Source organism: Ceratotherium simum, chromosome 39 (assembly GCF_057802395.1).
Source record: "Ceratotherium simum simum isolate JZ-2026a chromosome 39, ASM5780239v1, whole genome shotgun sequence".
Lineage (NCBI taxonomy): Eukaryota > Metazoa > Chordata > Mammalia > Perissodactyla > Rhinocerotidae > Ceratotherium > Ceratotherium simum.
The window spans coordinates 11,266,571-11,294,409 of record NC_141938.1 but is presented as its reverse complement, the minus strand read 5'-3'; the positions used below and the strand labels follow the sequence as shown (position 1 = coordinate 11,294,409).

At 41.3% G+C, this 27,839-nt stretch overlaps 1 protein-coding gene across 2 annotated transcripts in view; it reads left to right on the top strand.

Annotated features, from left to right (window-relative positions):
• The window catches only part of LOC106803680 (putative adhesion G protein-coupled receptor E4P), a 46,711-nt gene extending 19,140 nt beyond the window's left edge, over window positions 1-27,571 (top strand). Inside the window, exons 3-17 of one of the 2 annotated variants that reach the window (XM_087425617.1) lie at window positions 1,335-1,385; window positions 3,134-3,256; window positions 5,958-6,110; window positions 8,397-8,443; window positions 9,101-9,236; window positions 9,780-9,887; window positions 11,908-12,092; window positions 12,688-12,855; window positions 14,384-14,578; window positions 16,562-16,797; window positions 18,732-18,798; window positions 19,601-19,692; window positions 20,901-21,081; window positions 23,312-23,407; window positions 25,738-27,571. In XM_087425617.1, coding sequence (XP_087281743.1) covers window positions 1,335-1,385; window positions 3,134-3,256; window positions 5,958-6,110; window positions 8,397-8,443; window positions 9,101-9,236; window positions 9,780-9,887; window positions 11,908-12,092; window positions 12,688-12,855; window positions 14,384-14,578; window positions 16,562-16,797; window positions 18,732-18,798; window positions 19,601-19,692; window positions 20,901-21,081; window positions 23,312-23,407; window positions 25,738-25,848 — 1,949 coding nt within the window. In that variant the 3' untranslated portion in view covers window positions 25,849-27,571. Of the gene's footprint in view, window positions 1-1,334; window positions 1,386-3,133; window positions 3,257-5,957; window positions 6,111-8,396; window positions 8,444-9,100; window positions 9,237-9,779; window positions 9,888-11,907; window positions 12,093-12,687; window positions 12,856-14,383; window positions 14,579-16,561; window positions 16,798-18,731; window positions 18,799-19,600; window positions 19,693-20,900; window positions 21,082-23,311; window positions 23,408-25,734 lie in introns of both variants that reach the window. The other variant, XM_087425618.1, reaches the window with a different exon arrangement.
• The last annotated feature ends 268 nt before the right edge of the window (window positions 27,572-27,839 follow it).

Genomic DNA, 27,839 nt, shown 5'->3' with positions numbered 1-27,839 from the left:
ACAAGCCCTGCCACCCTCAAGTCCACACACACATTCAATGCACTCCTGCCCCACGTGTGCATCTCAACTGCCTGAAGTGGACCCAGTCTCTCCAAGGCAGGAGCCCCACACACTCCACCAATGCCCCACGCTCTCCACCAGCTCCTTGTACATGCCCTGCCCCACATAGGTGGAGCCATTTGCCAGGCTGCGGAGAATCCAGTCATCAACCTATGCAGGCCCACAATTTGCCCAAGGACTTGCTGTTGGGTGGGGCCAGTCCCTGGCTGAGCTGGAGTAAATTGGTGCTCTAGTGGGTGGGGCAGACCCTGGGCTAGCAGGCCTCAGGGAGAACTCCAATGGCGTCTGTGTCAGCACGCCCACACCAGGCCACAACAATGGCTGGCACCAATGTCCCAGTCCCTGGACAGATGTCACCTCTCACTGAGATGCACTCAGAGACTATCAGGTGAGTCTCTTTTCACCAAAGGACTGTGCACCTTTCTTTCTGGTGATTTTAGGTTGCTTTCCAAGATGGGTGAATTTGTGTATGGGACCTTTAAGAGCCAGCTTTAATTTCCTTGTGACCCAGCTTTTCTGGGGGTACTCCCCAGTGTTGTTAGTACTGAGCAAAGTCAGATATTATGCCATTTGGCTCAGTTGTGCTGGGTCCAAAAAATGCCTATAGTGGGCATGCTCGCTGGCTCAGGTCCCCTACTCCGGTCCCCCACTCCTCCAGGGAAGGCTGCATACCTTGTGTTGCTCCCAGGCAGCCGTGAAGCGCCTGCGGCTTGTGAAGGCGGTGTTTTTTCTCTCCAGAAGGGAATTTATGCCTCTTCCACTTCAACTAGGATGGTCGTTTGTTGCAGGAGTTCCTCTTATCCAGTTTTCAGTTCTCTCGCAGGGGTACTTTTTCCAAGAGTAGTTGTAAATTGGCTGTGTCCGAGGGAGGAGATGAGTTCATAGTCTTCCTATGCCACCATCTTGACTTCTCTCCATAACCTGTGGAATCTGATGCTATCTCTAGGTAGATAGTGTCAGAATTGAGTTGGATTATAGAACATCCAACTGGTGTCTGAGAATTGCTTGGTGGTGTGGGAACCCACACACACACACATTAGAATTGAGTGCAGAAACTGTTACAGCTGCAATCAGATGTACTTCTCATGCTCCAGTAGTATATAATGCCCTCCCATGACCCTCAGGTTTATAGCCTGCCTGGAAGAATCTACAATGAAGCTAGCACACATATGACTGGGTAGTGGGAGACAAACTCCCTAACTCACCTAGATTTCAGCCAAGCAGAGCCCCAGGGCATCCCCCATCTGAACTGTCCCATTCTCTTTCTGTTCCAGGTCTCAGTGTCCTGCTGGCTCTGTCAGGATCGGATGCAAAGAATTCTGGAGGTGAGTCTTCTCATTGCCAAGGACCTGGGCAATGGAAATTGGGACCTCGAACCTGCCTCCAGAGCCCTTTCCAAGGGAGAGAACACTAAGTCCCTGCTGCCTTCTGCCTACTCCTTGGAGCTCCCAAGGACTATTCTCCCTTCTTCACTATCACCCCATTTCTTTATCTCTTGCATTGCACCAGGCACAGTGCTAACCAAATTGCACATGCCACCTCATTAAATCTTCATGACATTCCTGCAAAGAAGGTCCTGACATTATCCCCACTTGACCAATGGCCCTCTAGAGAAGTATCTGGCTCAAGGACACACAGCTGGTGGACGTTGGACTCTGTCATGTGTTTCCCAAAAAGCTGTGTCCCAAGTCATGCTGGAGATAGTTGTGCCTTTTCCCCATGTCTTGGGTTGGGTCCTCCCAGAAGCACACCCTGAGATAAGGACTTGAAAGCAAGTCATTTATCTGGGATTTGATCCCAGGAAGCACTAGCTGGGAGGGGGGAGTCAGATGGGGAGGTGAGTAGCCAATACAGGGTCCCTTATCAAGCAAGTTACATGTGAGTAACCAGAGCTTGATCCCCTGGAGACTGTCGGACATCAGAAGAAGCATGCACCTCAGAGTTATTCCCCACAACGGGTAAGGAAACAGTTTTCTTCTTATTGGTTTATTTTTAAATGGTGTTAAAAGATATATATATCATAAAATTTACTATTTTAACCATTTTTAAGAGTATAGTCAGTGGCGTGAAGTGCATTCACGTTGTTGTGCACCCATCATCACCAACATCCACAGAACATTTTTCCTCTTGCAAAACTGAAACTGTGTACCCATTAATCCATTATTCCTCATTCCCTCTCCCACCAACCCCTGAAAACTACCATTCTAATTTCTGTCTCTATGAATCTGACTACTCCAAGTACCTCATGTAAGTGGAATCACACAGTAGTTGTCCTTTTGTGATGGGCTTATTTACTTACCATAATGTCCTCCCGGTTCATCCATGTTGTAGCATGTGTTGGAATTTCCTTCCTTTTTAAAGCTCAATAATATTCCATTTATGGATGGACCACATTTTGTTTATCCATTCATCTACCAATGGACACTTGACTTGCTTCCACTTTTTGGCTATTGTGAATAGTGCTGCTGTGAACATGGGTATACAACTATCTCTTCAAGATCTTGCTCTCCCTCCTTTGGGATATATACCAGGAGTGGAATTGCTGGATCATATAGTAATTGTAATTTAAAAATTTTTTTAGGAATTGACACACGGTTTTCCACAACAGCTGCACCATTTTACTCTCCTACCAGCAGTGGATTAGGGTGACAATTTCTCTACATCCTACCAACACTTGTTACTCTCTATTTTTGATAATAAGGAAGCTGGGTTTTTTAATATACTGACTCTTACCAGTCATTGATTGAGGGAGCTGCTCCCGGGGGAAGAAGCCATTGCTAACCTCCCATGTGGTGAATAAAGAGGCCTCTGGTGGCCAGAGAAAGCCCTCAGTAAAGAAGCACACTGCTGACAGTTGGAAGTTCTGCCAGGCAAAAGTGGTTTTGGTGGCAGAGGTGGGATATGGGTGGAGAACTGTGAGCATCTGTGTTCAGCAGTGAGATGCGTGCAAAAATGATGTCAACAGAGCTCTTCCCAAGAAGACACTTCCAACCACAACATCTAGATGCTCAATGAATATTTCTTGAATGAATGAATGAAGCATATGAATGAATGGATCCTGTGCTCCCTGCAGCTTTCTGTCCTCAATGCCCTGAAAATGCCAGCTGCTACAACAGCACCCACTGTGCTTGTAATGATGGATTTCATTCCAAGTCTGGGTGGAGATACTTCATCAAGTCCTCTGAGGAATGTGAAGGTAGGGAAGCAATCCACACTCATTTTGGAGTTTGGAAGGTGTCAGGGGCATCTTTCTAATCCCCAAACATTGTGTTACATAGGGGTTCTGGTGCTGCAATGATGGAATAATATTACAAGATGAAAAATGTCAGGGCTGCTTCAATGTCCTTAGAGAAGTCCCTAGCCCTTGTCCCCCCTCTACTTTCATCCTAATGCTGGCTTGATGATCCCTGATACTGGTTTGGTTTTTCCTTAGAGGGAGATAGAGTTCCCAGGACCCTGGCTTCTTGAAGTCTAAAGCACTGGTGTTTTTTGTTTGTTTGTTTGTTTGTTTGAGAATTCCACAAGGGCAAGGGTCATATCTGATTTGTTTATTGTTGTATGCCTAGGACGGGGAACAATGTCGCATGGCAGATGCCAAATAAAAATGAGTTCACCAAGAGAACAAATGAATTAATTAATATCTTGACACTCAATATCTTCCATGATCTGGCTCCAGCTTAGTTTTCCAGTTTCACTTTTCACTACTCCCATGTCTTCCAGCCAAAATCCTTTCTCATTTCCACAAATTCTAACAGTCAATTTGAATACTAATGGGAAATAACCACTCCTGAATATCTGATTGGTGAAACTGGATATCTGATTGATGGAGTTGTCGTGTAAATTCACAAGGTGAAGCAAAAAACAGTAGACCATTTAGGATATATTTTATGTTATTGTGGAAAAACATACATAAGATACAATTTACCATTTTAACCATTTTTAGATGTATCTTTTAGTAGTATTAAATACATTCACGTTGTGCAACCATCACCACTATCAATATCACTGAACATTTTATATTAGAAGACCATGATTTATGTGATAATTATTTGTGAATTATCTGTTCATGTCTTATCCCTATTTTTCTACTGAGCTTTTGTTTCTTTGTCTCTCAATTTTTGAGTTCTTTACATATTAGAGATGTTAGTCCTTTGTCTACAGTATACGTTGCAAATATTTTCTCCCTGTTTGTCAATTTCCTTTGGACTTTGCTTATATATTTTTTAGCCATGCGATTAAACAAATTGTTTTTAATGTAGATAAGTTTATCAAGGGTCTTAAGTCATCACTAAAATGCCTTCCCCTACATTGAAATTAAAGAAGAATTTCTCTATGTTTAATTCTAGTAATTGTATGGTTCCACGTTTACATTTAGATCTCTGGTTCATGTAGTTTATTCTTGAGAATGGTGAGGTGCAGGTCTCATTATATCTTATTAAAAAATCCATCCTGGGCAGGAAGAAGGGCACTCTAGAGAAGGGAAACATGTGCAAAGGTGTAATGTGCATTTGTCATATTGTTTGAGAACATTCAGTTCTGCTGCAGAAGAAAAGTAAAAAAACAAATGAGACATGAAACTCATCAGATGTATTAAATGTAAACAGTAGGTAGAGCATGTGTGAGTTAAATGTAGATAGAAAGGAATGGAAAGGCCAATGTTAATATTCATGAAACAATAAATATACACGAGACACCTAGGTACTAAATATTCCTGGCAAATTAGGTATAGAAGAGGCATTTAATGCCCAAGATATACACTATTTACAAGATATACAAGAGCACTTAATGTTTTTGAGGTTTTAATTCAGTCACTCATGGTGATAACTATTCTGGCTCATATATCCTCTGCCCAAAACACCTAAACCCATAGCCCACATAAAACCTATATGTGTTAAGCAGACTAATAAGCAAGCTACAGCTATTGGACATGTGTACTTGTCTTGTGTCCTTCCAACAGAGAGAATAAGTGTGAGTCATCAGCTCAGGACACCTTCTGTCTGTGGCTTCCTTTGCTTGAACCTCAACTCTAGTCCACCAGTGGCCAAAGCTGATGTGGCCGGCAGAGGCAGAATATATGAACATTGCATAACCCAGGATATAAGTAGTGTGGTCCATTCATCTCCCTTGCACGCTTTCCTAAGATTATACAATCATGCATTGCATAACGATATTTCAGTTAATGACAGACCGCATATACGATGGGGGTGGCATAAGATTAGTACCATAGAGCCTAGGTGTGTAGTAGACTATACTATCTAGGTTTATGCAAGTACACTCTACGATGTTTGCACAATGACAAAATCATCTGACGACACATTTCTCAGAATGTATCCCCGTCGTTAAGTGATGCGTAACTGTGTTCATTTGTCCTACCTCTTTCCCTTTGCTACTGTGTGTTTTAAATTGATTTAATAAACTGTGTGATTCAAGCATTTAAAACCTCCATCCTTACTTCAGTGATCTGACATACCACCGTTATCATATTCTAAAGCTCCATATGTACTTGGGTCTATCTCTGGACTTTTAGTCTATTCCATTAGTCTATTTATCTATTCATGCACCAGCACTTCACTCTTTTATTGAGGCTTTATAGTATGTTTTCATGTCTGGAAAAGCTAGTTCCCGCCTTGTAGTTTTTCTGGATATTCTTGCATGATGGTATCAACTTGTCTCACTTCATAACATATGTGTGGATATTTTTATTGGCGTTGTATTGGATTTATAAGTTAATTTAAGGAGAACTATCATCCTTATAATGTTGATACATCTTATCCAAGAACAGGAGGTGTTGTTTGGGGTACATTTATGAACAATGTTGGGTAGTAGAGATTGCACAGGCAAGGGAAAATGGTTTAGTTCTATGAGAACAAAAAATGATATTTTCTCTTGATTCACAGATATTGATGAGTGTAAGACTGGACTGGCAAAGTGCAAGCAGATATCATACTGCATAAATATAATTGGAAGTTACTACTGCAGCTGTGTCCCAAATTACCCTATCTTCAACTGGTTGGCTGCTTTCACTAAATGGAATTATTCAGACTGTTATGGTAAGAACCTCCAAATACTCTTTCTACAATGAGGGGGAGCCTTTGAGAGTTCCACCAATTTCAGTCCAGAGTAAGATTTTAGAGATCTGTCCTGGTCCTTACCCTTCAATCCATTGTTTCCCTTTGTAATCTTCTCCCAGGAGATCTCATTCAGTCTCGTGGTATCAATCACCATCTCTATGTAGATGCCTTACAAATTTATATGTCCACCTGGATCTCTTTCCTGGGCTTCGAAAATGACATTTCTAATTTTCTACTGGACTTCTATACTTGTTCCTCTCTCATTCACTTTAAATTCAATTTCTATATCTATCTAATTATATTTGTCTATCTATCTATCTATCTATCTATCTGTCTGTCTGTCTGTCTGTCTATATACTAAAACTCATGAGTTCATACTGATACCTCTGATTCCAATCCAACACCAGGGCTTGATCTAACCTTCCCTCCTTCCTTATTTGTAACTTCTTTCCCCAAAACTGAGAAACCCGGTTCTCACTATCCAATATACAGTATTTACTTATTTGCTCATCCCCAGTATAATTCCAGGTTTGGGGTTAGACAGATTGGATTTAATTTCTGGCTCTACCACTTACCACCTAACTTTTGAGTAATGATCTAACTTCTATATGCCTCATCTGTAGTTGGGAATAATAATAGTATCTACTGTACGGTTGTGTGTTGCTGCATAACAAATTATCCCAAATTTAGTGACATAAAACAATATATTTATTGTCTCACAGTCTATGTAGGCCAGGAATTGGGGCATGGCTTACCTGGGTCCCCTGCTTCAGGGCTTCTCAAGACTATAATCAAAGTGTTGGCCAGAGCTGAAGTCTCATCTGAGGGCTCATCTGAGGGCAGATCTGCTTCCAAGCTCACTCACACAGCTGCTGGCAGGATTCAGTTCTTTGAAAGCTGTTGGACTTAAGGTCTCAGTTCCTCTCTTGTGGTTGATGAGAAGCTGCCTTCAGTTCTCAATATGTCAGCCTCTCTAGCTTGCTTTATTATAGCCAGCCCATGAGAATAGCTGGAAAGAGAGTTTGAACGAAACAGAAGACATAGTCCTCTGTAATCTAATCTCAGAAGTGACAAGTCAAGGGCAGGAGTTTACACAAGGGTGTGAATAAAGGGATGTGAGGTAGGGATCATTGAGAGTCATTTTAGAAACTTTCTTACCTCATATACTCATCCCTCTAAATTCATGTCCACTTATGGAACCTATGAATGTCATTGTATTTGGAAATAGGATCTTTGCAGATATAATTAAATCAAGATGAGGTCATACTAGATTATGATGGGCCCTAAAACCAAGATGACTAGTGTCCTCATAAGAAGAGGGAAATTTGGACATAGAGACACACACACAGAGGGACATGTAAAAACAGAAGTATAGATTGGAGTTATGCTGTCATAAACCAAGGAATATCAAAGATTGCTGGCAACTACCAGAAGCTAGAAGAAGAAAAGAAGGATCTTCCCTAGAGTCTTCAGAAAGACCACAGTCCTGCTGAAACCTTGATTTTGGACTTTTAGCCTCCAGAATCACGAGAGAATACATTTCTGTTGTTTTAAGGCACCCAGTTTGTGGTACTTTGTTACAGCAGCCCCAGGGAATGAATACACCTAACTGATGATTATTAAGGCAGGTAGACTATTTAGTGCAGTGCTAGGTACCTAGGAAGGCTCAATAAATATTAGCTATTATTCTTCATAACTCTGTTCTAGAATCTTCTGTGTCACTTTAAAAGAGATAGTATATATGAAGGCACTTTATAGATTGTGTAGGTATTATTACTGCTTATATATTATGAACTCAATTAACACCTATTCCTTCAGGAAGCCTTCTCTGCACCCCTGATGTGCGGGGTTGCTCTTCTTTATACTTCCAAGTCATATCATCCTATTTATTAAAACATGTTAGACCCTTGCAATCACTTAATTATTTGTCATTATTCACTTAGTTACTTTCCTGCAAGACTGCACAACCTGCAAGGGAATACCCCTTGTGTCTTTATCAACCTATATCCATAAGATTTAGCATTGTGACTGGCTTTTAGTAGATGCTCAATAAATACTATTGACTGAATTATTGAACTGGAGGCTCCATTCTAATTCCATTTTACATTTCTACTGTAGAAGACATTTGGGACTTCTTAGAGGGGTATTAGGATAGGATGTGAAAGCATCGAGGAAAGACCCAACTTAAGGGTGATTGGAAGAAGGGATGGGAGCCAGGGTACTTTACCTCCCCTACTCCATTTAACAGCTTCTTTTCTTTCTCAGAGAACTCCAGTAAGAAGACACCATCGGTGGACATGTGGGTGATTAAGGTGAAGCCTAGGTTTGAGAAACAGCCAGTTGGTCTTACCATGTCATTCTCCTGCTCAAATACTACTATGGTTCCCTATGACTTTTAGGATATAGCAGTTTTCACGCAGGAACGATTTTGTCCTCTGTCCAGGGGACATCTGGCAATGTCTGGGGATGTTTTTGGTTGTCACAACCAGAGTGCTAGTGACATCTAGTGGGTAGAGACCAGGGATGCTGCTAAACATCCTACAATGCCCAGGACAGCTTCCCACAACCATTACCTGGTCTCAATATCAACAGGGATTGAGAAGCCCTGGTAAAGGGTTTAAATGCCTCAGCTGTCATTCAAAGACGTGCAGGAAGCATCTAGAGCCTCATTCCACCCCTCTCATCGCTTCCCATTCCCTGTCTTCCTCCAAGAGTCACTCTTCATAGGTTTCAGACATCTCATCCTTTAAGCCTTCATGTTCTCATAAATACCATGGAGATAATGATACACCCTTCACAGGGCTGTGTGTGATAAATGAGAAAACACATATCAGGTTGATAGCACAGAGTCAAGTAGTGCCTTCATAAATACCCACTGCCTTCTGGGCTCACCCAACCACACTTATGTATATTCCTGCTTTCTTAAGTTTCAGTAAGAATCTACCTAATTAGATTTACTTCTTTGAAAGGAAATTCTGAGGAAAAATGGAAGCAAAGAGTACATTGCAAAACAGGCTACCCGACTACTTCAAAGCATGGAATTAACCATATGGAATGGGAGTTTTGCTTCTCCAGGAAAGCATGAAAATTCTACGTTTGATGTGGGTAAGAAACACTGAACATTTTCCTTATGACCAAAAAATTTTATGAGGGTGATCTTTCATCAGACCATGTGTTTATATGTTTATATGGCATGGAGAGAGTTCACTCAAGGGATTCTTTCCAAAAGCAGAAGATCTGCTCCCAGGTGCAAACAGTTTCCTTGGAAAACTTTTAAATGCTTAGCTTCTCCTACTTAAAAAATTAAGCTCCCCTCTTCATCAGGTACTCCAGTACACATTATTTAAAATTTTTTTGCCCTTTAGATATTCTATGGTATAGGCTAAGCTTGCCCACCCTAGTTCCACTCTGGGAAACATGGCCATCTCCTCTCTTCCCCTGGGTTGCGTGGCCAGTGCGTATTGCTTAGGCCATTTTGACCATTTCATCCAGACCAGCCAGAAATGTGGAGGGGAGTGCCATCTGGTCTACCTTGCATGCAGAAAGTGAAATCACCAGTAACAGGTCTTTCAAAGAAGGGAGTTCTTCAACAAGTTTCTTAGCCATGAGAAGCGAACAAAATAGGACTCACTTTCTTAATATTTCCAGTCTATGAAACCAAGATGTGCAATGAGACAAGTGAGAAGACTCTTCTGGAAGCTGGAAATAACACAATGGATATCGACTGCGCTGATGCTTTCAAAGGAACCACAAGAGGTACTGAGTCTCAGATGGATTTTCTTTATTTTTTTAAATTTTTGTGAGGAAGATCAGCTCCAAGCTAACATACATGCCAATCCTCCTCTTTTTGCTGAGGAAGACTGGCCCTGAGCTAACATCTGTGCCCATCTTCCTCCACTCTATGTGGGACGCCGCCACAGCACGGCCTGACAAGCAGTACGTCAGTGCGCGCCTGGGATCCGAACCTGGGCTGCCAGCAGTGGAGCACGTGCACTTAACCACTATGCCATGGGGCCAGCCCCTCAGATGGATTTTCTTGACCTCCAAATTCTAGGCACTGTCATCTCATTTCTAGGTGACTGTCCAAGACGGGAGGACTCACCGAGTTTTCAAAGCAGGGGGATTATATATGGTGAAGTTAAAAGATCTGCCTTGATCACAACCAGGCAATTTTGGGGATACAATTTGTGTGTACTTTGTGACACACACTGAGGTTCAAACAAGAATTTCTTGACATGCTTCCTTAAAAGGGACAGGCTGACGCGTGCCCTGTTTCCATGTGATGGTCTGAAAAGGTAACACTCGACAGTGGCAGATGAATGTTGCATCAAATACATGGGATGTATTTGGGAAGCATTTTATGATCATCCTAGTTAAAATAGTCATCCAGTCTTCCTCTCCCTCTATCCTATACAGAAACTTTTTCTGTAAAAGGATCAGATAGTAAATATTTTTGACTTTGGGGGCTAGATTATCTTTGTTATAACTACTTAACTCTGATATTGTAGTGGGAAAGCAGCCATAGGCAATATGTAAATGAAGGCGTGTGACTGTGTGCCAATAAAACTTTATTTACAAGAATGGGTGGTAGGCTGGATTTGACCCTCCGGCCAGAGCCTGCCACCCCTGCTTTATTCCATCACCTTATTTAAGTCTCTGCATAGCATCCACGTTATGTAATATTTTTCTAATTTATTTGTTTGTTTGTTGTCCATCTTTCTCATTATGTCAGCTCTCTGACGGCAGGGACTCTGCCTGTTTTGTTCACTGCTGCACCCCAATGCCTAGAACACTATCTGGCACACAGTAGATGCTCAATAAATATTTGATGAATAGATGAATGAATGCATGAAAAATTTCTCAAAAAGAAAGACCCAGTTACCTTGAGAGAGTGAAATACCTGCTGTATTTCCTCCAGAAAATTTCCGGCTACTGATTAATTTTCACTCCTTACTGTGAGCTATAGAATGGAGGTAAGAGAGGTAAAAAGATAAAAATGAGTTGATTTTTTAAACGGAGTAAGTAATAATACAGGTGGTAAGTGGTTTTGGCTAAAACTGGAATGTAGCACATGAGCACATAATGGCAATTTAGGAAACACTGCGTCATGCTACAGAGCAACATATGTGCATTTAACTTCTGTGAATTAAACTATTCTTGCATCAAAAGGGGAGGGGAAAAGGACAGGAGGGAGAAAGAGAGACAGAGACAGAGGCAGAGAGAGACAGAGAGGGAGAGGGAGGGAAGGAAGGAGAATGACTGAATGAATTAAATTGAATGGCTCCTACTAAAGTAGATAACCCAGAGCAAGCTTGAGATGGAAAATGAGAATGTGTGGTCTCCTCCTTTCACCTCAGTTCCACCTTCTGAGGACACCATCTTGCCACATAACTCTGATTTTGATGTCTCAGGGCTTATATGTATTTTTGCAACACATCGATGGGATGTGTTGCATATATATCCTTTATAATGTGTGGTGCATTATAATATATATTACATACACAAAATGCTGCACCCTAAACCACATGTAATGCATTGATTGGGCAAATTAAGGGATTTCCAATGGCGATTTTGTCTATACATTATGTTTGCCTTATGACTCACACAAGACTCTTTAGTGTACCGTTCCTTAAACTATGGACACCATCTAAAATGATTTCTCCCATCCAAGTACTGTACACCTGAAATTTATACAATGTTATAAACCAATGTTACTGCAATAAACAAAAAATTAAATAAGTAAATAAATAAAATGATTTCTCTCCCATTTTCTCAGATAGGGGTGCAGTTGCGTTTATCACTTATCGATCTCTTGGGGATATTCTGAATGGATCCTTTTTTAGTGATAGAAGAGGGGCAAAGGAAGTGAAACTGAACTCTCGTATCGTGAGTGGCACCATTGGTGTGAAAGAAAAGGTTTCTCTGTCTGAACCTGTATTCCTGACCTTCCAACATACTCAGGTGAGTGAAACCCAGGGCTGGTCCTCTATGCATGACCTTAAAGGGGTGTGTTGTCAGGGTCCTGGGAGGGAACTGAATTCGACTCTGATCATTCAGAGTAAAGAGAACTGACAAGGAATGTGGCCGCAGCCAGAGACTGCCACCAAGGGAAGCTATTATCACATTGGAGCCAAAAAGGGAATGGAGGGATGAACAGTATTGAGCCTAGGAGAGCTGGAGGCATGGAAGAGGGATTGCCCTGCTGGAGGTAGAGAGAGCTTGGAGCAGAAAAGGAGTCTGGAAGAAATACCTGACCCCTTCTCCTCTCATCCAATGTTCTCTCACTAGTTCTTCTCATTGGTTCCACCAATGACAAGGATCCCAGGTGAATAGGTTCATAAGGGTCAATTCCAGGGGCTCTGAGGTGACCAGAGAAGGGCAGAATGAATGAAGAATAAACCCCACAGCAGACGTGGTGGTATGGAACTCTTCCCCACGATTGTTCCAGATGATGAGATTTTTCCCAATCCAGTTTCCAACCCAGTGCATCTGTGACTAACCTATGAAGCTGAAATGATAAAACCAGAGACACATTTTTATGCTATTCTCTTTCCAGCCTGGTGGGGCAAGAACGAAATATTTCTGTGTCTACTGGAAAGGATCGGAGGAGGGGGGCAGCTGGTCGACGGAGGGCTGCTCTCATGCGGGCAGCAACGATTCTTACACCAAATGCAAGTGCTTCCACCTTTCCAGCTTTGCTGTGCTCATGGCTCTTGCTCCCAAGGTACCAAGATTCGTGGTCCCCTCCTGTGAATCTGATTGTGTCTAGGAATCTGGGAAGTCCTCTCCGTGTCTTAGAAAAAGCCTCTAAGATAAGGAGTCAAGTGGAAGGTAATTCCAGGAAGCACCAGTAGGAGAATGGGGAAATGAAATGGAAAAAGGACAGAAGCCAATGCAGAGAGCATTATCAAGCCAGTTACCACTGTGGGTGACTGACAGTTAATTCCCTCTGGAGGACTCTGGGAGTTAATGTAGAAGACACACCTCAGAGTCATCTTAACTGAACAGTGAGAGAGCTGAAGTGTTTGTACGCCACCTCCCTTCAGTCACTGTTGAAAACTGCATCCAGGGGACATTAATTCCCTGATGCTCCCATGGGCATGGGCAGAGTGAGCTCAAGCTAGTAGAGAAAGTTCTCAGACATTGGAAAGTTGGGTTATCAGCCCCTACGGTAGAAAGGTCCAAGGTGATCTGGGATCAAAAACATCAATTACTCTGCAAGAAAGACTTACAGCTAAACCTTCCTGGGCAGATCAGAAGGATGGCAACTGACTGTCACCAATGAAAAAGCATAATCCCCTAAACTTCCTAGGTCCCAACTATGTCTAGGATAGCTCAGGTTTAAAGAAATTTACCTAACTTCTTCCTTTATTTCTTTTTAGCTCTGATTTATTGAATATTTACTGTATGACAACCATTATATAGCATATTTAAATACATGGCCTCATTTTAGTCATTCAACAAGTTCATATATGAGTGCCTACTGTATGCCAGATGCTGTTCTAGGCACTGGGGATACAGCAGAGCACAAGACACTTAAAGAAATACCAACCCTCATAGAGATTACTTTTAAGTACTGTGTTGTCCTATAGGATCACCAACCACACGTGGCTGTTGAGTACTTGAAATGTGGCTAGTGTGACTGAAGAACCAAATTCTTAATTTCATTTAATTTATTTAAATTAAGAAGCAGTGTACAATATTTTTCCATTAAATGCAATTTTATTGTTTAGAAGGACTACATTTCACTTTACCATTGAAAATATACTACCTGAATTGAGATGTGCTGTAAGTATAAAATATACACTGAATTTCAAAGGCTTAATATGGAAAAAAGAATATCAAATATCTCATTAATAATTGTTTTACATTGATTGTAATTTGAACTGGTTATATTTTTGTTATATTGTTATACTGATTATATTATATCCAACACATTAAACTGAGAGTATTTTGAACATACATTATTAAAATTAATTTGACCTGTTTCCTTTTACGTTTTTAAAAACACGGCTATTAGAAAATTTAAAATTACACACGTGGCTTACATATTTCTATTGAACAGCACCAGTCTAGCAGTTTCGGTTTTTCAGCAACTCCTTGTGGTAAATGCTATTACTGTTCCTATTTTGAAATGGGAGCATCAAGCGACTTGTGTGAGGGACTGAACTGGGAATCCCATCTGACTCTCCATCAGGAACATAACTGAAGAGTTGGAAACTATAACAGATTCCTCTTTTGGTGGCTCATAGGTGGATCCTGTTCTGACTGTGATCACTTATGTAGGACTGAGCCTTTCTCTGCTGTGTCTCCTCCTGGCGGCCCTCACCTTCCTCTTCTGCCGATCCATCCAGAACACCAGCACCACCCTCCACCTGCAGCTCTCCATCTGCCTCTTCCTGGCCCACCTCCTCTTCCTCACAGGCATTGATAAAACTGAGCCTGAGGTAGGTGATTTAACCAAATTATCTCCTTGTCATAAGAAAATCTAACCATCTTTCTTGAGGAAAGATGAGGAGAGAAGCAATAATCAGCAGTGATGGTGTAAGGGGAAAAAGCAAGAGTTCCCATGTCAGCTCCCCTCCTGTATAACTTTGAACAGGACCCATATTTTCTGAGGGGCAATTTAGCAAAGTGATTGAGAGACAGACTGATGGTATTAGATAGGGTTACAATAGCTGCTGTAACAAATAAACTCCAAAGTGTCAATGGCTTATCACAGGAGTAGTTAATTTTTCCCTATGTATGAGCAAATAGGTTTGAAAAGTATCTATCCTCCAAGCTCAGGCTGATGGAGGCTCTTCTGTCTTCCACACACAGCTTCCAAAGTCATCCTGGGATCCTTTCCATTTTAGCCAACTAGAAGGAGAAAAGAACATGGCAGAGTCTCAGGAAGTGGTGCTTATCACTTCCTCTCACATTCTGTTGGCTAGAACTCAGTCACATGGTCACACTTAACTGCAAGGGGTGCTGGGAAATGTGGTCCCTGTTTGGGAAGTCACACCCTAGTGACAAATCTATATTCTAGAATTGAAGGTGGAGGGAGGCTTGAATTTTTGATGGACAGTGACTTTGCCACACAAATCTGCACTTGAATCTCTACTCTGCATTCTACTTGCTATATGACCTTGTTGAAGTAATTTCTCCTTTTTAAACTTCCTCTCTAAAGCATGGGCATCATCGTAGGGCTCTAGTAAGGACTTAGCAGGATAAAACATAGAAAGAGTCTGGATTAATCACTCAGAGAACAATGTTAACGTTTTTCTTCATCACGATCATGGTTATCATCATATCCAGGAAGAATTGGAACTGGATATTCTCTAAGGCTCCTTTTAACACTAAAAGACTATGATCTCACAGCCAGCAGCTTATGAGAGCCCCATTTTTTTTTTTTTTTCTGAGAGGCAGTATGGTGCTATGCTTAAGAGTAAGTATGTTTTCTGGAGACAATTTGGGTTTCAAATCCATTTTTATTTTTCACTAGCTGTGTGATCTTGGGTGAGATTTTAACCTCTCTGGGCCTCAGTTTCTTCATTTGAAAATGAGCAGAGGTTGGCAGACTATACTACTTAGGTCAAGTCTGGCCCACCATCTGTTTTTGTAAATAAATTTTTTGTGTGTGTGAGGAAGATCAGCCCTGAGCTAACATCCAATCCTCCTCTTTTTGCTGAGGAAGACTGGCCCTGGGATAACATCCGTGCCCATCTTCCTCCACTTTAAGTGGGACGCCACCACAGCATGGCTTGACAAGCAGTGTGTCGGTGCGCACCTGAGATCCGTACTCCAGGCCACTGCAGCAGAGCACGCGCACTTAACCATGACGCCACCTGGCTGGCCCCTGTAAATAAAATTTTAGTGGACCACTGATGTCCAGGGCCTGGAGAGGATGGATGTCCCAGCTCAAGCAGAGAGAGCAAATTCTCCCTTCCTCCAACTTTTTGTTCTGTTCAGGCCCTTAAGGATTGGATGATACCCACCCTCTTCGGTGATGGTGATCTCCTGTATTCAGTCTACTGATTCAAATGCTAATCTCTTCCAGAAACACTGTCACAAATACACTCAGAAATAATATTTTACCAGCCATCTTGACAGCCCTTAGCCCGGTCAAGCTGACATATAAAGGTAACCATCACATCCACCCAAAGGGCAAGATCAATGGAGTATTTGTTTGCCAACTCTCCTCCACCATGGATTTGAGGGCTGCGTCCATGGCATTCATTCCTTGGCACTTCTGGCCTGTCTTATGCATAGAGTAAGCAGATTTCAATGGCCAGTGAAAGCCCCCAGAAAATGTATTGCCCCCACGCAAAATGTCACAGGTATTGGGAATTGAAATTCCAGGCCAGCATCCAGGAAATGATAAGTGCGGAGGATACGTTCAGGTACAGACCACATCATCTCCACATTCCTAACTCTCCTCTCCCCTCCAGGTGCTGTGCTCCATCATCGCTGGAGTGTTGCACTATCTCTACTTGGCCTCCTTCACCTGGATGCTCCTTGAAGGGCTGCACCTCTTCCTCACCGTTAGGAATCTCAAGGTGGCCAACTACACCAGTGCAGGCAGATTCAAGAAGAGGTTCATGTACCCTTTCGGCTATGGGATTCCAGCTCTGATTGTGGCTGTGTCTGCAACAGTAGGACACAAAAATTATGGAACGTTTACTCAGTAAGCATGATGTTTGCATTTATGGTGGAAGTGGTGACCATGGCCAATACAGGATCTGAAATTTAAAAAAAAAAAAGGAATTTTAAGTCCAATTTCCAATTGTGAATTACACTTCAAATTTAAGTCCTTCTTTAAGCCTAAACTCTAAATCTGAATTCCAGATTTTCTCTTGGAAGTCCGTAGAGCAGTGGTTCTCAGCATCTTTAGGGTTGAATCCCTTTGAGAATTTTGGTGAAATCCAGCATCTATTTCCTGAGAAATATGTACATACACACAAAATTTTGAACAACTTCAGGAAATTCAGGGACAGATAAAGCACATCCATGACCCCACACTAAGATCCTGTGGGCTTTATGTTCTGTAGGGTTCTGAAAGAGTTGGTTGAATAGGTTGAGTCTAATCTCCAAAATGTAAAGAATAACAACGATAGCAACAAATCTCAAAGATCTGTGAGGCATCAGAGATAGTACTTCCTATATGCAGTATCTGAACTCATTTTCCCCATAACCCTGTGATGTTGGCACTGTTTATTACCTCATGCGCAGGACATCTGGGGCTTAGAGCATTTAATAAACTTTCTCAAGGTCACAGCTAAAAGGAGAGTAAGTCAGAATTCCCAAGGCAGTTCTCTTAATAGCTGTATTTTGCTGCCTCACTAAAAAAGTTTGCAAAGCTCTGCATCTGCAAAGTTCATTTAAAAAGTTACCATTTTAACACTGGCCTGGGGTTATGAAATAGGTGTGCATATGCTAAAATAACATGTATGAGGCTGTCCCTCTTGAAGTCAAAGAGATGCTCTGTCTCCAGCTTGAACTCTATGTCCTGCCAGAATGATTCTGCCAGGTAGATCAAGGGTTGGGAAACATTTTCTATCAAGGGCCAGATGGTAACTATTTTTGGCTTTGCAGGCTGTATGGTCTTTGTGGCAACCACTCATTGTTGCCCTTGTAGTGTGAAAACAGTCATAGACAATATGGCTGTGTTTCGATAAAACTTTATTTACAAAAACAAGCGGTGGATTGGATTTGGCCCATGGGTCATAGTTTTCAATCCTTGGAATAGAGCTAAGTGTGGGAGCTTTTGTACCCACTGAGCGTTGGCAATTTCTTGTTACCTTTACCAGTTTTGTATTGCCAGGTCCCCTTTCAGAATAAGTTATACTTCCTTTGGCAACATAAGTCAAGATAGAATACAAAGTATTTTGGCAACAAAGTACTTGGCATATGGAATATGCTTAATTAGTGTTGGTAGTTTTGATAGCTGTAGTTAAATTATTGTTTTTAGTCTCTTTCTTACTATAGCAATCATTATTATGAGGATACCTACATTCATTGAACCTAACTCTTTGACGGGAACTGTATCCAAAAACTGTATGCACTTTATCTCATTTAATCTTTCCTACAAGATCTATACAAGGAAAATTTTGGTGAAAGAAATCAAATAAGATTCAAAAAAATGGGGAGAGAGTCCTTGTTCACGGATAGGAAGACTCGTTATTGTCAAAAAGTCAACATTCTTCCCAACCTGATCTGTGGATTCAATGCATTCTCAATAAAAATCCCAGAAAATTATTTTGTGGGTATTGACAAACTGATTCTAACGTTTATATGGAGGGGCAAATGACCCAGAATAGATAACACACTATTGAAGGAGATGAACAGTCAGAGGACTGACACTGCGTGACTTCAAGACTTGGTCTCTAGCTACAGTAATCATTTAATCTTTTCAATACTTTTGTTAGCCCCACTCTACACTTGGGGAAACAGAGACTCAGAGCTTGTGTCACATGAGTACTCACGTCCCATTCTATCTAAAATCCAGGTCTGAACTAATCACTTTGTGACACTGCTCAGATCCTGCTATAGGAACCTGAATTCAAGTCCTTTGTCTTCTGTTGAGGAATAAACCGCTAATCCTTATCTTTCTCTCAACAGCTGCTGGCTCAAGCTTGATAAAGGGTTCATCTGGAGCTTCATGGGGCCAGTGGCAGTCATTATCTTGGTAGGTGACCAGTGACAGTATGTGTTGGTCAACTCTGGGTTGGCCAAGCGGAGAGAGTATGTTTCTTATCTGCTGAAGTGGAAATAAGATGAAGATAAGGAAATATAGTGTAATGTGATCAACTCCTCTTACTGGAAATACTGTTTTCACATGTCTTTCCTTGACTTCTCCCTAGCTCACCGGTTGTTTTGATATAATATTACCCTTTGCTGGGCATTCTTTCAAAAATTCTACATTCATTCATTCAACCAATATTTAGCAAGTATCTACTTTGCATAGAGTGACATGTTTCCTGTTTGCTAGGAAATTCGTATTTATGTCTGTTGTCCTGGTACAGATATGAGTAGCACTCTTCCACTTTCAAAGTGTCCTGGTTTGAATGATAAATTAAAGATTTTATTTATTTTATTTTTCCCCCCAAAGCCCCAGTGGATAGTTGTATGTCGCAGCTGCACATCCTTCTAGTTGCTGTATGTGGGACTCGGCCCCAGGATGAACGGAGAAGCGGTGCCTCGGTGCGCGCCCGGGATCCGAACCCGGGCCGCCAGCATCGGAGCGCGCGCACTTAACCACCAAGCCACGGGGCCGGCCCTGAATGATAAATTATATAGTCATGCTAATCAAGCACCAAGTGCCACTGGTTATATACAGTGTGCTGTATAAAATACAAGAGCATATGTCCATATCATCCTTATGAAACCTGTATCTTTTGGGAAAAGATTCCTGAGTCCACCTCAAGTTCAGTTGCATGACATGACCCCAAAAGAAAACTCCAAGTCAATTTTCTATGCTGTTTCCACAGATAAACTTGATGCTCTACTTCCAAATTCTGTGGATTTTGAGAAGCAAACTTTCCTCCCTCAATAAAGAAGTTTCCACCATTCAAGATACCAGGTAAGAAGGTACCAGAATCAATGGTATCTACAGATTTTTCCTACAGGACCACTCTGCCTAGGAAAGAAAAAAAATGATATAAAATTTCCTGGTGCTAGATGAAGAGTACATGAGAGAAAACTTACAGAAGAAGTAAAAACTATAATTTTCAGGTAACTTAATGTACTCTCCCATCTCTTTATTCAACATATATTCATCGGGTCCCTCCTCTGTGTAGCATACTCTTCAAATAAAATTAATGCCAAGAGTAGTATCCTTTTCCCCCCTGAGAGTACACCTACTTTTGGTTTCCATTCTCCTTGGTTGTGTAAACTCAATTCTCACTGGTGCTGATCTAAATTATTAAAAATACAGATGATAACAACTAATATTAACTACGAACTTGATAGATGCTGGGCATTTACCAATATTATTTCATTGAATTCCCATAACTCCAACCTATGTGGTGGGCACTACTAATATCCCCATTGATAAGAGGAACAAATTGATAATCTTATCCAAGTGTGGGTAAGAACCTTGCATTGATGAGTCATGTGGACAAAACTTAAAAGAATATCTGTCCAACTTCAGACCCTGGCTTTTGATCTCATCTACTTATCAGACCAACCTGGCATCTCTTAGCCTTAGTTTCTTCATCTACTCTCTTCTTCATCATTTTCTTCCTCTCTTCTCAGTTTCTTCTAGATGGTCAGAGTATCACACATCTTGGTGTTTCCCCATTCTTCTACACGTGTGTGGATGAGTGCAGGCTCATGCATGTGCATGCATGCAAACACACACACACGCACTGACGTGCATCAACTCTCCCAGCCAGTTGCCATCAACAACCCCACTCCATTTTACCATAATTTTTGTTCAAAGAAATCCAACACTGTGATATGTTCTGAAGTCATGATATCATCATCATCTAAATTTTTCAATACAAATTTCTAGAAGGCACTTTCCACAAATCTTCCAATAGGTCCAGGTAAAAGACTTTGCAGATAAATCACTTACAAAGAGTGGAGAAAGCGTTATTCTCAGAGGCAGTGACTGAAAACATGGATTCTGCCTCATCCTCAAGCCATATGACTTTTGTAAGTTACTTAGCTACACAAGGTTGTTGTGAGGTTTCACTAAGGTAATGCATGCAAAGTATTTAGCACAGTGCCCAACAAATAGGGAGTATCTGATAAATGGTAGTTATTATTACCCTTTTTCCTTTTCAGAGTCATGACATTTAAAGCAATCGCTCAGCTATTTATCCTGGGCTGTCCTTGGGGCCTTGGTTTTTTTATGACTGAAGAAGTCGGGGAGACAATCAGATCAGTCGTTGCCTACGCATTCAGCATCATCAATGTCCTGCAGGGTTTCTTTCTCTTTGTGGTACACTGTCTCCTTAATCGCCAGGTAAGGCTAAGAATTTTGTCTCTCACCAGCCTAGTCCCGAAGGCTTGTTGAACAGTTGTTCACATTCTCACTCTTCTCTGACCTTTCGTGTTTGTATTTTGAGATTGTCTTGATTTTGGAAAGAGGTTTTAGGTGCTGCTTGGGTATGCCGTGTGCGCTGGGTTTCATAGCATTCTAACCTTTAGCTTTCTGACATATCTCTCAAGAGCATGCATTCATCAACTTGGGATGCCATAACAAAATATCATAGACTGTGTGGCTTAGACAACAGAAATTTATCTTCTTACAATTCTGGAAGTTGGAAGGCTGAGAGTAGAGAGTGAGTACAGTCAGGTTCTGACGAGAGCTCTCTTCTTGGCTTGCAGATGGCCACCTTCTCACTGTGTCCTTACGTGGGAGAGAGAATGAGAGAGAGCTTTCATGTCTCTTCTTATAAGGAATTGATAACTAATCCTATCAGATCAGGGCTCAACCCTTATGACCTCATTTAACCCTAATTACTTCCATAAAGGTCATATCTCCAAATATAGTCACATTGGGGGGTTAGGGCTTTACCATATGAATTTTGGGGGGACACAATTCAGTTCATAGCAGAGCATGTATGAGTCAGGATAAGGCAGATTATGCTGCAGTAACAAATAGCCCCTCCCTCTCTAATTTCAGTGGCTGACAACAATAAAGGTTTACTTCTCACTCAAGCGACACAGCTGTGGCTTGAACTACATTGTCTTCACTCTGGGTTGTAGGCTGAGGGGGCAGCCCTCCTTTAGAACGTTGGTATTCTTATGGCAAAGGGAATGGAGATCATGGCAAAGCACAGCTTAGCTCTCTTTTATTGGCCAAAATAAGTCACAAGGCCATACTTGAATTCACCAGAGAGAGGATGAATAATCCTCCAGTAGTGAGGTGAACTATAGGGAGGGGCACTGGAATATTTGGCATAATCTACCACAAACTCAGAGAGACTTCAGCTCTAATTCCAATTTTTCCACTGAGTGAGTTGCTGTGTGACCCTGGGCAGGTTGCTTACCCTCTCTGAGCCTTGGTTTTCTCACCCAAAAATGTGGCAATACTACGTCCCAGAGTTGAGAATTAAATGAGATAACGCTATGTAAATCTCCTAGCACAGTTCTTGGCACATATTATGTTCTCAGTGAGGGTCATTATCATAATTTTACTCTTTACAGAAGATTGGGAACAGTTTTCCTGAATTTTTTCCTTTGCTGTTAAGTGGAACCACCAGCAATTAAGATTGGCAAAGAGACCATCTTAACACTTCATTAATTTCTCTTTCATCTTTTATTTCCTTATTAATGCTGGGAACTCTTCACACAAAGAAGAAGTAAAATACAATTTAAGTGTCTTGATGAAATCATGTTGAGTATTAAATACTTAAATATCTTTTAAGAACGTGTTGAGGAGGTTAAAAGAAGGCAACTGATGGAATCACAGGGGTGGTTTAGTGTAGGGCTTAGTGTGATGGCTCTGGAGTAAGAATGACATGATTTTTGAACACTGGCCTTGTGACCTTAGACAAGTCAGTTTACCTCCAAGAGCCTCAACTTCTTCATCTTTAATTGGGGATAAGAGAAGTACCTTCCTCATTGGGCTCATGTAAGAACTAAATGATACATTGTTTATAATGTGTCTTGAACATGGCTATGTTCAATAATTGGTGACCTTCATCATCATAATCACCAACACCACCATCACTTTCATTATCATCCTTATCATGACCACAATCACTTTTGTAATTACTACCATCATCATCATCATCATAATCATCATCATCACCATCACCACCTTCTTTATCTTCATCATCACCTTGATTATCATTATCATCATGACCATCATAACCTTCATTGTCATCACCATCATCACCTTCATTATCATCACCGTCATCACCACCATCTTCATCACCCTCACCCACACCATCACCATCATTGTCATCACCATCATCACCTTCATCATCATCATCATCATCACCACCACCATATATAGAGTCCATATGGTGTCTGACATTTAGTAAGCAGCTTTTCTACAATTGAGGAAGTTGACTTTAAATAAAATGAATCAACATAAGCATGGCCAAGAGATTATACAGAAAACCAATGAAAGAGCAGTAGAGAGTAGGGCTTAGATGTATATCTTTAGTCTCCTACTTTAGGGTCCTGTCTCCTGAACCAAGCTCTGGATACAACACAAGCCTCTATATTCCTCAAACTTTCAGGTGCGAATGGAATACAGGAAATGGTTTACTGGGATGAGGAAAGGGGTTGAAATTGAAAGCACTGAAGTGTCTCCCTCAACTACCCACACCAAAATGGTAAGATCAGCTCTTCTGCGGTGGTATGTCCTTGTCTGAAGCCAACATCTCATGCTACCAGGAGCTTCCTGGTTTCTTGATCTGAAAGAAAAGAGAAATTGCATTACATTCCTGCATTAAACAGCTGAAATTTCTGGTTTTTGAGACCAAAACCAGAAGAGATCTTCTTTCTTTCTTTGTCTCTCCCTCCCTTCCTCCTTCCTCCCGCCCATCCTCTCTTCCTCCTTCCTTCCCTCCCTCCCTTCCTTTCCTTCCTTCCTTTTTCTCTCTTTGTTTCTTTATCTCTCTCTCTCTCTCTCCCTCCCTCTCTCTTCCCATCTTCCCCTCTCTGTCTTTCTTTCTTGTCTCTCTTTCTTTCTTCTTGCTCTCTTTCTCACTCTCTTTCTCTCTTTCTTCAGTCCATCCACAAATATCCAATGATAATTAGCAAAAATTTTTAAATTTATTTAGCAGCATTCATTTAACAAATATTTATTGAGTGTGTGCCAGGCACTGATTTAGGTGCTGGGGAAAGAGCAGTGGACACATGGACAAATCTCCTTGTCCTCACAGAGCTGACATTCTTGTAGGGGGGAGGCAAACGATAAATCACAAAAAGCGGTTTTTACAGTATGTTACAAAGTGATATAAGCTATAGAACAAAGAGCAATGAAGAGAAATCAAGAATGCATGGAGTGGGAGGAGCTCATTTTTAAATAAGTGGCAATGAGGGGCCTCGATGAGAAGCTGACTCTTGAGTAAAAACTTGATGGATGTATCTGATGAAAACGACCCCTGGTTTGTGAAATTATCTGGATTGAGAGGACTAGGAATACACTCTGAGCACTTTGGTGGTAAGCCATAGATTCCTGATTGCTATGACTCTTGTAACTGATCTTGTCCCACACTGTGGCCTAGGGGCTATGCCCATGGAGCTGTTACAAGAGATGCGAGCTTTATTCAGGACATTAGGCTGAGCCAGCACAGCCACTGCACCTCCTCCTCATCCTGCGTGTGATCTTGTTCCCTCACTCCTGAGCTGTCTCCTGGGGGGCTGCCTTCGGTTGAGTTCTTCAAAACTAGAACCTAAGAGAGATTAGAATCCTTGTGGTTCATTGAGAAAGAGAAGAAGAGTGAAGGAGGCAGGATGGGGTATATCAGCAGTGGTGTGGCCCCAGGTGGAGTCTGGCTTCAGCCTGATCCCACGGGAGACTCTGGAGTGTGAATTGAACATGGAATTGGAAACACCTTGAGACAGGTGGCCAGCATTTTATGCTCTCGTGTCATTCAGTCATTGGCCCTTTGGGGAACGGGGTTTAACCTTTCTGGAGAGGCAGCTCCTTTGACTACAGGCAGTTCTCTGGAGAAGGAGGAAGCTGTAAGTCATTAGTAACTGAAACTCACAGCAGCTGCAGTGTGGGTGTGCTGGCCTGGGAAAGAGGATCTGAGTCTGGCGCCACAAGTGTTCAGTGCAAGGGCCAAAGAGAAGAGCCCCTGGAAGTCCATGAGGACAGTTGCTGTGGGAAAATGCTTAATATTGCCCTGTAGGCAATGATGTTTCTTGTCCTATATCTTCCAAGCAAGACAAGAATGAAAAACAAATTTTTGCATTGGGAAAATTTGAGTATTTAGCTCAGTGGTTCTCAGAACCATCTGGAGAGCTAGTAACAATACTGACAAGTAATACTCCATCTTACTTGAATGAGTCTGAGTCTCTCTGTAATTTATTAGCTTTCTAGGTGATTCTCATACACACCAAAGTTTGAGAACCGCTGCTTTGAGTGAACCCAATGACTACCGAGAAGCAGATAATTATAATCCCTCATCCTTGGACAACACTTTATATTCTAGAAAGCATGTATTCAATCTTATAAGCATCATTGATCCTCTGCAGCATTTAAGGGGTCCGTCACTGTCATGTTTAAATGTAGCCCAAGTGTGTGGGTTCAAATCCCAACTCCACCACTTCCAGGCTGTGTGACTTTGCACTAGCCACTTACTGTCTCTGTGCCTCAGTTTCTTCATCTGTAAAATGTGGATACTAATAGTATCTATCTCAGAGTGAAGATTAAATGAGGTCATAGGTATTAAGTGCTTAGCATGTGGCCTTCCACACTGCAAACAGACTGTAAATGTTCATAAAAAGATAAAATAAAATAAAGATAGCATCATAGATGGTGTTTTGTGGGAAAAAGGCTGTAAACAGAGTCAGATATTAGGACCTCTTAACCAAGCTTTGGACCTTAGTGAAATTCTATCTTGTCATCTCTAGGCATGCTAGAAGTTTTAGTTAATTTCTAAGGTGTTCATTTCTCTTCAACTTTTTCTCCATATTCTCTCCCCTCAAGTAGGAGGAACTGGGGAAGTCATCAGAATTCTATCGCAGAAGAGACGCTGCACCTGTCCAACCACAGCCTCAGATTCATCTTGTCACTGTTTCTTGGCAAAGAACAGGAAGCTGAGCTGTTTATGGACGGCGCCCCACCCGTGGTCACATATGGATGAGAACAACGCCACCATCCATCTTTCCTGTGGAAATGAGTGCTGACGTATTCCTCTATTTTGGCTTCTATCTCCATAGAAAGAAGGGGGCACATGGGAGAATTCTTAGATCCAGAATCCAGTATTGTACATCACGTGCAATTAAATGCTCAAAGAATCCTTTTTAATGACGAGGGAAATAAGTGGATTTTCTTTTTCCAGCTGTTACCATCTTGTCCAAAGCTGATTGGCTGACATCTAGATTCAGCTCACAGATGCCTCTCTGGCCTCTGTGTTGCATTTAATGCTCCCAAAGATCTTGCATCACTGAATATTTGCATAACTTAATAATTCCATAAGAATAAGTATAAAAAAGGGGGTTGCATTCTTGCAATGCAAAAGTACACCTCTATCCCTGTTTAGGGGTGCATAGTCACTGGGAAGCATCTTGTGGTCTGATCATCGGCACTTCCCTGGTTTCATTGCCTGATGACTTTTTAGAACCTATCCTACACCCTGGTTAAACATAATTTTGTTTTCTTAGTGTCATCTCGAACATGTCCTCATGTAAATGCTCCCAAACTAAAACAGCTTGGAGTATCACAGCAGTGGTTTGGCCTTCTTTTCTTTGTTTTACCATTTCTAATTTATTTTCTAAACTTATTGGATTTTAGGCATGTTTTTCAGCACTATAATTACTAAATGCCTGGATAACTTTGTTACTAGACCATGTTTTAAAAACAGTGTTAGATTATAACAATGGTAAATGTTAAAATAGCAGCCAAGAGAAGCCATAATTCATTTGAAGAAATTTTGTGTTCAAATTTTAGGTCATGGACAAAGGATTGTGTTGCTTTTCTGCTTCACCAGCGCAAGTGTCTCCCCCACATCACAGCAATATAACCAGAGTGTATGATTCACTCCACCTGCTGGTTTTTAAATGATATGATTCCTCTTGAAAAGGTAAAATTTAGGGAGATTCACGTGGTTTCAAATTGTGTGCCTGCATTGTGACTTTATATCATGCAATTTCAAATTTACACCAGTAAAACTTGCATACAATGCAACCTTTTTCAGGAGGACAATTTGGCACTGACCATCCAAATCTAATATTTTAGTACATAATGCTTTCATTTAAAAATTCCACTGCTAGCCAATTTAGCCTAAAGATATTGTGATAAGGGCATTTATAAATACAGGGTGATATGATATATAAATTCAGAGTGAGGTGATATATTCTGTCTCCCTGAATTATTTGCTGTGGTGTGTTGGATGGAGGAAAAAGGAGCACCTTGTATGTAAACATGTTACCTTAAACCTGTAAATACATTTACAAGTCCACTAGGCTCTCACACCCAAAGATAAGCCAAGCTTGCCTGGCTTATCCTGCCAGCCACCAAACACTGGAAAACAAAGGCATTGGTCTCGCTGAGTCTCTCTGGAGTGTACTGGACCACTTCCTGTATTCCCCCAGGTCACTGTGAGCCCCTTGCACTGCTTAACCCATAACCAAAGGTTTGCCTTGATGCATCAGTAGGGAGCAAACAGTGGCTAAAGGCCAAAAAAGACTAATCAAATCCTGTGAATAAGGCAGCCCAGAGCTTTCATTAGCTCATTGTTGCTTATTTGATCAATTCACTAATTGCTTACTAACTTATTGAATGAGAATAAATGTGTGTATGGCAATAAACAAGTGACTCACAATTTTACTGGTTGTCTCTTATTTGAACTGGCTCTTTGCTGCAACCCAAGGGAAAAAATCTAAATTAAAGAGCACTCTCACGTATAATAATTGTCATTAGGTTTAAATAGAACAGATGCATTCACAAAAGTTCACCAAGTATGTTTACGGCAGTACTTTTTGCAATGCAAAGTGTCAATCAATCAGGACTGTTTATGTAATTTTTATGTCCATATCATTGACATAAATAATCAATAAACAATCTATAGACTAGAAAGATAAGGTGATATT